This window comes from Anopheles moucheti (genome assembly GCF_943734755.1).
Source record: "Anopheles moucheti chromosome X unlocalized genomic scaffold, idAnoMoucSN_F20_07 X_unloc_1, whole genome shotgun sequence".
In the NCBI taxonomy this organism is placed as follows: Eukaryota; Metazoa; Arthropoda; class Insecta; order Diptera; family Culicidae; genus Anopheles; species Anopheles moucheti.
The window spans coordinates 1,283,211-1,293,684 of NW_026453515.1; the positions used below are offsets into that span (position 1 = coordinate 1,283,211).

At 39.6% G+C, this 10,474-nt stretch overlaps 2 protein-coding genes across 2 annotated transcripts; one reads left to right on the forward strand and one right to left on the reverse strand.

The window, feature by feature from the left end:
* The first annotated feature begins 1,975 nt into the window (after positions 1–1,975).
* Positions 1,976–2,720, forward strand: LOC128307504 (uncharacterized). The gene is made up of 3 exons (XM_053045386.1): positions 1,976–2,267; positions 2,336–2,655; positions 2,714–2,720. Exons 1-3 carry the CDS (start codon positions 2,082–2,084, stop codon positions 2,718–2,720), a joined length of 513 nt encoding a protein of 170 aa, XP_052901346.1. The 5' UTR covers positions 1,976–2,081.
* A 206-nt stretch (positions 2,721–2,926) lies between these two features.
* On the reverse strand, positions 2,927–4,198 carry LOC128307529 (putative nuclease HARBI1). Its single transcript, XM_053045405.1, has 4 exons — positions 4,054–4,198; positions 3,566–3,998; positions 3,361–3,505; positions 2,927–3,282 (listed from the first exon to the last, which is right to left on the reverse strand). Exons 1-4 carry the CDS (start codon positions 4,167–4,169, stop codon positions 3,020–3,022), a joined length of 957 nt encoding a protein of 318 aa, XP_052901365.1. The 5' UTR covers positions 4,170–4,198; the 3' UTR covers positions 2,927–3,019.
* Positions 4,199–10,474: the final 6,276 nt, after the last annotated feature.

A 10,474-nucleotide genomic window follows, 5' to 3' on the forward strand; every position in this document is an offset into this window, starting at 1 on the left:
ATACAAATTTAAAGTATAACGCAGTTCACTTATACTAACTTGCCTTCGCCGCTCATAATTTGTTTAACTATTCTTTTTGATATTCCAAATTTCATTTTTGTAAGTTCATGTTCAGTATAACTCAATTGGTGGAATCGCATAAGATTTCGATTTCGATCGAAATCGAGAAACTCTAGAAAAAGGTTCATTTTGAGTGAACACAATTCATCTCGCCATCGCGAAAGCAACGATGAGTCGATCGAAATCGAAATCGAAATGCGAGTTTCGATCTGTCTACAAAATGTATGGAAAACATCGAGCAGTCGACAATTTTATCGACAATTGGTATCGCGAACGCTCTGTATCGATCGAAATCGTTTCGACAGGCTGAAGGGCTATCGAAAGCCAGTGAACGTTTGCGCTAAAAGCTTTCACTTGTGAATTTGAAGCATTTTAGCATTAAATAGAGCATTATTAATCAAATTTATCAATGTAGAAAGGTAGGTTATTAATAACCTTATATATATTTCTTAGAAATATTTTAAAAATATTTAAAAAAATAATTATAAAAAAATAAACATTTTCCATTCAAAAACAAAACGAAAATTAAGGCGGCCCGGTGGTCTATTGGTACTGGTGTCCGGTTCAAATTCCATCCGGACCAAACTCCTGTAGCAAGGACTGACTATCCCGCTACGTGGTAAAAATAAGTCGATATGGCCAGTTCGCTCTAACGAGGAAAAAAATAATTAAATAAAAAATTTATTAAATATTTTTTTATTTCATTTCAACCTATACCACCGAGCCGGTGTATTGGTACTGGCGCCGACCGCTGACACGACAAGGACCGGTTCGAATCCCATCCGGACCAAACCCCCGTAGCAAGGACTGACTATTCAGCTACGTGGTAAAAATAAGTCGATACGGCCAGGCCGTTCTAACGAAAAAAAACCTATACAGCATGGTGGGTTATTCAGGTTCAGAAAAGGAAGAAAGGCTAAAAGACGGCCAAATGACAGGAACTGTTTCTACGATCATTTTTTTTGTAACAATCAATAATGAATTATTGCTTTGTGATGACCAGAACTTCCTAGATTCTGAGGCATCGAGGGAGAATAATATTAAACCCTTTGACCGTTGTTTGCTAAATTTTAATAATCACTTCTATAACTGGTGCTCATTTATGTGGAGAACTTATTTCCATCTTGAAAAGTCCGTTACTAGATACTCAAAAACATCAAAAATAAATTAATCCAATAAATTTTATATAAATCATACGAAAAGGTTTAGTCAGTTCTAGCCAGTATGACAACCGCTCAATCAACTAACGCTCTCTAGTGCACGACCATACACAAGAACCGTTACAAGACACACAAGACAAGAGACCAGGCACAAGACTTTCTCGAGTAGTGATATTTAAGAATATTTGTTTTGTCCGAGACTTTCGGGGTTTAACGGTTTAACATAATTTTGGTTGACTATCATAGGACAGTTCAAGACAGGACGAGAACAATACGTTTTTTGTCGGGTAGGACTAAACAAGACGGACTGGTGACCAGGTCATGTCAGCAAAACTAAGAGTGTACCAAGAAAAATATGTCTAACAACACAAACTGACGAACATCTGGAAGAGCGTTATCTAGTACGAAACACACCAATCCAACAAAAATTGCCAGGTTTATATGAAAGGATGAGAACAATGCAGCCTTTGTGTGTAGGTACGCCCAGACAAAAAACCAAGGGGAACAAGACTAGGCCAAAAATGTGGGCGATGGAGAACAATTAGTCTGAGATACAATGACAAACAAGTTCGAGACCTAAGGGGGGGGGGGGGGGGGGGGAAGGATAGGAATAAGAATAGGGATACAGGGAATGTTTGAAAGAAATTTACGAAAAAATAGTGCACAAGCGAAACACATACACACATCCAGTGTACGGGAACGGTTTTATTTTAAAATCGCCAGCGCATGACTGTATCAAACATCAGTATCGTTCGAACTCAGACGAGGAAGGAACTCTGAAGATCTGCTGGAACTCGTAAACGGTTAAGAAGAACGTAACAGTTAAATTAAGTGAATACAGTTTTAGTTCAATCGTCAATCATGGAAAAAGTCGAAAACGCTACGTCTCGTATAACGAAGGAACAAATTGAACGGTTGGTGCAAATCATGGAGAAAAACCCTGATGCTGCCAAGGGAATTTGTACCAATCCCACGGCATTCTGGGGTGAAGTTAGTTTGGAACTCAACAGTCTGGGTCCTTCAAAGGATAGTCATTCTTGGAAGAAGGTACGCATTGCATGCAATCTGCATATGATATGTGTGTTTAATTGTATGTATCTTTTGTGTTTTCTTAGACATGGACTGACAAGAAATCGAACGTCAAGAAGAAGTTCTCTCTAATGCGAAGCGAGCAGAAAAAAACCGGAGGTGGTATTCCACTGGCTATAAGATTAAACAATATCGAGGAGCGTATCTTAAATGTCACAAATATAAAGGCCAATGTGGAAGGAGCAAAAGACACTATTTGTGTAGGAATACCTGAGTGCAGTAGCGACCAACAGGAAAAAACTATCGCTGATCCATGTGGAATATCCAGGCAAGCCGAGCCAGCATACGCAATAGATCGGTTGGACCAAGAAGCAACTGCTTCGAAAGCTACAACATCATCGATACGGCAACATCAGCGAAAACAAGAAAATTTTAATCCAAAACAACCCGATATCTACCAACAGACTCTGATAGAGCATAATGAATCTATTGCTAATTCGTTGACTGAAATTGTGTCCTTGATGAAAATATCCGTGGAAGCAACTAGCAATTTTCAAAAGGAACTTTTGGAATGCATGAAACAAAGAAATAAGGATTAATCTACGAAACAATAGTTCAACAGTTACTTGTATTGACTAACGTAGTATTTCAAGTGACAAAAGAAAAGGTTATTAAATTGAAAGTTTTTATCATTGGTAGATTGGCCTGGTTTTATATCATTGAATTGAATTTATATCGAATAAATGTTACTATCAATACATATTCGCAGATTAAACTTCTGGAATTCTGTTAAGAATACAAATGTTATGCAAAGCGCAACAAACATTTACCATTCGTACAACTTTAGTTGGAGAATAGCGCAATTGTCTTTCGCCGTTAAGACATCTGAATTTTGCTTTTAGCATGCCAATAGTTTTTTCAATAACTACACGTGCCTGAGCATGCTTGGTATTAAATTCTGCTTCTTGACTTCCAGGAAGAGCATTCGCGAAAGGTTTCACAAGCCATGGTTTGGTCGGATATGCAGAATCTCCTAGAATGCGAAATGAAAAATCTATAAGTTTAACTCAAACAATACATACTGGTTTAATTTATTTTTTGTTATACTAACCTAACAGCCTAAACACTCTTTCACCATTCCTCCATTTGTTTTCAAAATATTCTATTGCTGGACTGGAGTCGAATATGAATGCGTCGTGGTTCGACCCACTGAATCTGGCATTTACATATCGAATGATGTTTCGGTGGTCACATATCTATAATAAACATTGTAATTATTCAATGTTAATTCAACTAAATTTTAAAAAAATGCTTACCAATAATGCATTCATGCTGTAAAAACCTTTCCGGTTGTAATACATTACTGGATTTTCATGTGGAGCTGTTATTCGGATATGCGTTCCATCTATTGCCAATACAGCTCCAGGAATGCCCGATTTTTCGTAAAAAAATCTACGTGCATCAGCTTGTTCTTCTTCTGTCATTTCCAGTGTAATAACGTGCTTAAGTGTATTTTCTAGAGCACACAACGTTTCTTCGAAGATTTCACTAAATGTGGATTGTCCAATCGGCACTGTGAAATCATTTCCAACACCCCGCTGGTATGAACCTTGTGCCAAGAATTTTAAAGATGCTGCCAGCTTTTGCTTAGCAGTCAATCCTCGATTATGTTTGGGACTTATTATAGGTGTAATTTTTCGAAGAATATCTATAAATAACTGCTTAGAAATTCTGAAGTTGTTCCTAAAACTACAAAAACAAACTAGTACAATACGGCTAGATGATGGTTATGCAGCGTACTTACGCGGAATCATCTAAACTCATAGGGTCCAATTTCTTTCGCAAGTTTCGACGATAATTCTTCAATTCAACAGCTGGTTGACTATTTTCAGCTTCCGATAGCAAAATTGAAGCAATCATTCTTTAAATTCGATGTATTTATAGTGGAGATAATAGAAACTGCACCTTGAACAAGCTTTTCACAACGTAAACAAACATCAATTTGACAGGTAGCAAACTGCTCGACTAGTCGATCCCATGTATTTTCTCGATCGAAATCGAAAACCCGTATGCGATAGCGATTTCGAGTCGATTTCGATTTCGATCGACAATGTTGCTTCGATCGAAATCGAATCGAGTATTCTTATGCGATTCCACCAAATGTGACGCTTGTATATCGATCTTCGCCAATTTGGACACTGCTCTCCTAAATGTACCTTCTTTCGTATAGACATGGGCCTGACGTATTCTACCATCGTATCTTTGGCAAACATCCACCACCTTGCCGCGCAACCACTTGTTCTTCCTTTTATCATCTAAAATGAAAACTAAATCGCCAATTTGGCCGGTTCTGTATCTTCGAACCATTTTGTACGACGCGTTATCACGGGAAGATATTCTATTATCCACCGTCGCCAAAACATACTGATTTTCTTCCGAGTAAGTTCGTAGTTTTCCATCATTTTTGACGCAGATGTGATGCAGTCTATCGGTGGTTGCTTTGATCCCGAAGAAGATCCAAGTAAAAAATGGTTAGGTGTTAAAGCCTCTGCCTCTTCTGAGTCTATTGGAAGATAAGTCAATGGTCTCGAGTTAACTAGAAATTCTGCCTCAACCATTAGAGTGTTAAGACCTTCATCATGAAGTTTTCTTAGGTCATCTAAAGCTACACTCTCCATGGCTTCTTTGACTGATCTGACCATTCTTTCCCAGGCTCCACCCATGTGTGGTGTTCCTGGTGGAATACAATGCCATTGCGTGTTAGTGTTAGTGAAAGTTTGACACAATTCACCGTTTATTGTCTTTAGTTCTTCTTGCAAGATGGCCTTGGCGCCCTGGAAGTTAGTGCCATTGTCGCTATAAATTTCCGAGGGTGCACCTCTTCTGCCAATGAACCTCCTAACGCTTGCAATACAAGATTCGGTTGTCAAGTTATGCACACCCTCTAGATGGATGGCTCTTATCGTGAAGCACGTAAATAAAGCTACGCATCGTTTTACGTTGCTTCTTCCGATTTTTACTAAGATTGGTCAGAAGTAATCAAGACCGACGTAAGTGAATGGTTTACATAAAGCCGCTAGACGAGCAGGTGGCAAGGGTGCCATCCTAGGCTTGTGTGGAGTTGCCTCACGAATCTTACAAAACTGGCAATTTCCTCATCCAAAACTTCTGTCTTCATCCTAGAGATATGAAACTTTTGACGAAGTTCATTAACTATAGTTTCCTGATGAGCATGTTTCATAATATGATGATAATGAAGAATAAGTAGTTCAACTACTTTATGATTCCGAGGTAGCATGATAGGATGTTTTACATCGAATACAACATCATCCATCATCTCGATCCTACCTTCACAACGTAGAATTCCCTTTTTATCCATAAAGGGTGATAACTGCCACAATGAACTATTCTTCGGAATAAGTCTTTTATTGTTTGTACTGCAATTAAGAATCGATACTTCTATTGGATAGATTTACTTCTGAACAATTTTCCAAATAGTTTCCTCCGCTAACACCAGCTCCTCTTTAGTTAAATGTGAGTGTTCACTATCAATTTTGTGCAATCTAGCACGATTTATGAACCGATGAATCCAACCAAAAGTTCGATGAAGTCTTTTAAAATTACTAAATCTTTCAAATTCGATTATTCTTAAAGGTGTGTTCGGCACATTTAAATAGTGTTGACTTTTCAGCTCTTCTACAGATACTAAGGCATCCGACTTTAGTCGTGGCCAATCATTTTCAGGGCTGTATAAGAAATCAGGTCCCTGAAACCATCTGGATTCGAAGTCCAAATTGGGTTCTTTGTCCTATTTTGTGCCGTCATCGGCAACATTTTCCTTCGAGGGCACATAGCGCCATTCAGTTGGATTGGTCGTACTAAGTATTTCACCCACACGACAGGCTACAATGGCGTAATATTTTCTATGATCCGCAAAAATCCATGAAAGAACCGAATTGGAGTCACTCCAGAAATATCGCTTAGTTATAGGTATGGTGTGATGGGTTTGTACGAACTCGGCCAGCCGTGTTCCAAGTACAGCTCCCATCAGTTCCAATCTTGGTATTGATAAAGTTTTCAAGGGTGTTACCTTCGTTTTCGCGAAAACTAATGTACACTGCACCTTTCTCTGCTCCTCTACGCGAAAGTATACTGTACTGCAGTATGCTTCTTCACTAGCATCAACAAACACATGTAATTGTAAAGAGTTATACAATTTGCTAGATGCATCCGTAAAATAACACCTTGGTATTCTCAGTGTACATAATCTATCAAATGATTTTGTCCACTTTTCCCATGTGGAGTAATGTTCATCATCTATTTCATCATCCCATTCAAGTTTCTTGCGCCAAATATTTTGCATTAAAATCTTTCTGTTGCCACGGCGGCAACCGACTCTTGTCACCCGATTTATATTAAAGTGAGACAATCGCGTATGTTTACACTTTCCCTGTCGCACCCTGTGGCTAATTATTGTTGACAGTTTTTTTATACACGCTCGCGTCTCAACTGATACCGTGAATATTTTCACTGGGACAGCGTTACCGTTATTTTGTAACTGTATTAGTGCTAGGGCCGTTTCGGAGTTGTAATTTTTCCACCATTGTAAACCAAACCGCGAAATAGAACGACACGCACGCCGAACGGCCACCCCGGAAAACTCGCTTAAACTCACTTCACTGGTTGAAAGAAACTTTATAAAACACAACGTAGGGATCGATCGCGAACAGCGTATTTTAACAATCCAAGTTTATTTAAGCGGTTCCTTGGGTAGAGTGCTGGTTGCCGGTCGAGTCCTTTCCATCAAGGCCACTCGGTCATTCCCCCTTGGAATCGGGAATCCTCCCCAATTGACAACTGGTCTAAAATAAACGCTATAATTGAAGAAAAAATGCTCGACTCTGCTCGAGCCATACTCGATTCATCTTTGTTTACATTTTCTATCGGCGCTACTGTCACAATTTCATCTTTCAACTGACCCAAAAGGTCGCGCGACCCAAAACTTGGAACTAATCGTGACCGTTTTTAGACGTCGCGTTTCGGTCTTGATTATGTTCCAAAGGAAGCAGGTTTGACCTCAACTCGGTCGCGTTTCGAGGTGTGTGGCTTGGCTAAAGCGCTTCCCAACAAACAATTCGAACTGGTTCGAGGCTCGAACAGGTCCGGTTCGAGCGTCGTTCGAGCCATTGTTCGAGCTCGCAAGGAAGACGCGTTCGAGCATTTTCGATGAAAATCGAGCGGGACGTTTTACGAAAGCGCCATCTATTGTGCATTGCAGTAAACAATATTTAGGATAAGATTTATAGATGCAAAATATTTGTAAAAATAATATTTATTTTATTATATGATGCTACCTACAACATAAAAGTATCTTTAGCATTTGGTCTGCTATTATTAAATTATTCGCTGCTCCATATATGGTGGTATTAATCTCCGATGTAGATATATGTGGTATTGTATCTTTTGAATCCGCTATCCGGTCACTCTTCTTTGAACCATAATGCACTTGAACCATAATGGCGCACAGCTGAAGAAAACAACAAAACCATCATTGCGCGTTGTCTGGAAAAATATGTCCTTAATTAATGGGCAAGTTGTAACGAATGTTGATATCACCCACCGTATCTTGTTTCTGGCCGCGTAGCAATGTCCTTCCAATACATTCGTCATATAATTGTTACGATGAAGATGAATCTAATATTACGGATCTTGTACAGCGAACCAGTCGCACGGCTTCTTTTGGTTTCCATGTTGCACCTATTAGCGGAAGATCGAAACAGAACACTGTTCTCAAAGAAACAACATTGGCACAAGTATTGTACGACATGCACACGTTATTTACTTACCAGAGTATTCAGAAACACCACAGATTGAATATATTAACACCAATGAAAGATTGTTGCACAGATTTAACTAAAAGGGCAACTTTAAGCAGAGGAGATGCTCTTTAATCACAGGACAGGCTTTGTTTACATTTCTATTTCATTCAATCTGTCAAAGCGGTAATCACCGCAGACAAAATGCAAACAAGCCATGGAAAAAGATGAAGAAGAACAATAGATCGCACCACTTCGATCTTTTCGTGCGGGAGGAAATCAAAGACGCAAACCTTTGACGCACATTTAGCCAAGATTCGGAACCAATCTTGCTGATTTAGCTGCGCGCAGAACCAAACGACGCTTGATTCGACCAAAAAGGCTCGGACAACGCTTAAAAATTTCGTCAAATTGTTTGTTGAGTTTTTTTAGCTTTTGCAAAATTTAACGAACGGAAATTTAGCGAAAGGCAAAAAAATAAATTAAGGTGGTGGAGGTGATACACGTGTCTATCAGTACTATTTGTCCTTTTTACTCTACTCTTCGCCCTAGCATTTATTCTTTGGCTTGGAATGTGCTGTTCTGTCGTCCTGCTACTGCTACCACATATCAGCTGTGTGTGTGGGGAAGTGAAGGGAAGACATTATTGTGATATTTGCCAACCTGCTCAGGTCTGTATTTCTGTAAGGAAACCATCGAAGAGAAAGCGGAATTGAACGGATTCTTACCATGAGTGTTTACGGTGCTCGTCTGAAGATGATGCTACGGCGATAGCGTGTCAGAGAGTTGCTAACTAGTGCGTTTTATTCTACGCGCAGCGCGTGAAACTTTAATCTTAATCTGCTGCGTTGAAGTCATGGTTTTGGTTCGAGGATGCATCAAAACGTTGCGTAATGTGTGTGCGCAATAATATGTTGCGATTTTGTAGTTAGTCTAATGATATTCTTTTGGCGTGTTTTTTTAGTGCCTTCCTTGGGTTTCGAGTTGTTTGTTTTATGTGAATTGTTTTATGAAATTGTCGATATGGCAATCAAAACGGCAAAGATGGAACGTTTCTAGAACAACCATATTCAAAGAGACGCTGCTCGCAAAGACAGGCGAATGAGGAATTTGCAGCAGCAACCCGGCCAAATGGAGGGCTTCTCCCTCGTTCGGATTTTGAATTAGCACGGCTGGAAACGGAGGAACAGCTAGAGAATTTTGATCAAGGCCTAAAAGTAAATTCGGAGTACAAGCCATAAGTAGAGAAGGTTTTGCGCCGGTAAATTCTTCGCGCAGACTTAATAATCCTTGGAAGGTATAATACGAAGCGCGAGGCTACATAACGACATCTATGGCACGATATTCTACCGATCTGCATTAGGCGGTCGATTTGTTGTTCAGCAAACCATTTTTCAGAAAACAACCCATAACTGAACTCTCTCATTTATTTAACAAACCCCAGCTATGGGAACTTGAACAAAAAACAATTGCATTTTGTAGTTGTTGTGGTTTAAGATATTTCAGACAATCTCAAAGAAAGTTTTATTATGTTCTAGATATTACAATGTAGCAACAGATGAATGGTGCGTTCACAAAATTATTGCTGTGGTCTCCAGCTAATGTAAATGTGTACATATTTGTGCGCAAAGTAACATGTTATGTTTGGCCAGGAAATACGTAAGACGTTAATATTATTTCCGCCACTGCAGTTGACCGCCAACTACCAGACTGAGGACGTCCCTTCAGTCGCCTTGAAAAGTGTGTAGCAGTGACACAAAAGTCAACTGGTCAAACACAGAAGATCAGCACCGTTCGACAGGTCACGGGTTTATCCTTTGCTCGATATACAATGATTGTGTAGTGTTAAGAGGAAATAATTTGTTCAGACGTATACGGAAAATAATTTGTCCGCTCAGAAGGCTTCACAAAAGGAATCTTATAGTCTAATCTTAAATCTAATAACGCGTCAGAGGAGGAAACAAACATAGAGGATTATAAGGAGTCATTAATTAGTCGGGCCCGAAAAGCAGATATCGAGATGCTATAATCGAAATGATAAAAAAGCAGTTGAATGATTTCATATCTCGCAGAAAAGGATAATTTTGGCCGTATAGGGTAAGGCCCGCCGGAATGAATATAGATAGTAAGGATGGGGCACAAATATTGTTGAGGAGAATCTTAGCGATGAAAATAGCTTGCGTATGTGAGAGGAGTGATTTTAGATCTTCAATTCCCAGCATTCTGAAACGAATGGAGTAGGGAGGCATCGGATACGTACGGATATGTACGGGGCATATTGTTCGTGTCATATACCATCCGTGCCATCCGAGACAGACTGCAGCTAGTCGAGTCTCGACTGCAGCATGCCGTCCGTGGTTAGAAACCATGCGTTCCCCCGTTCGTCTGCAAAGTGAACCGTAGACGGAT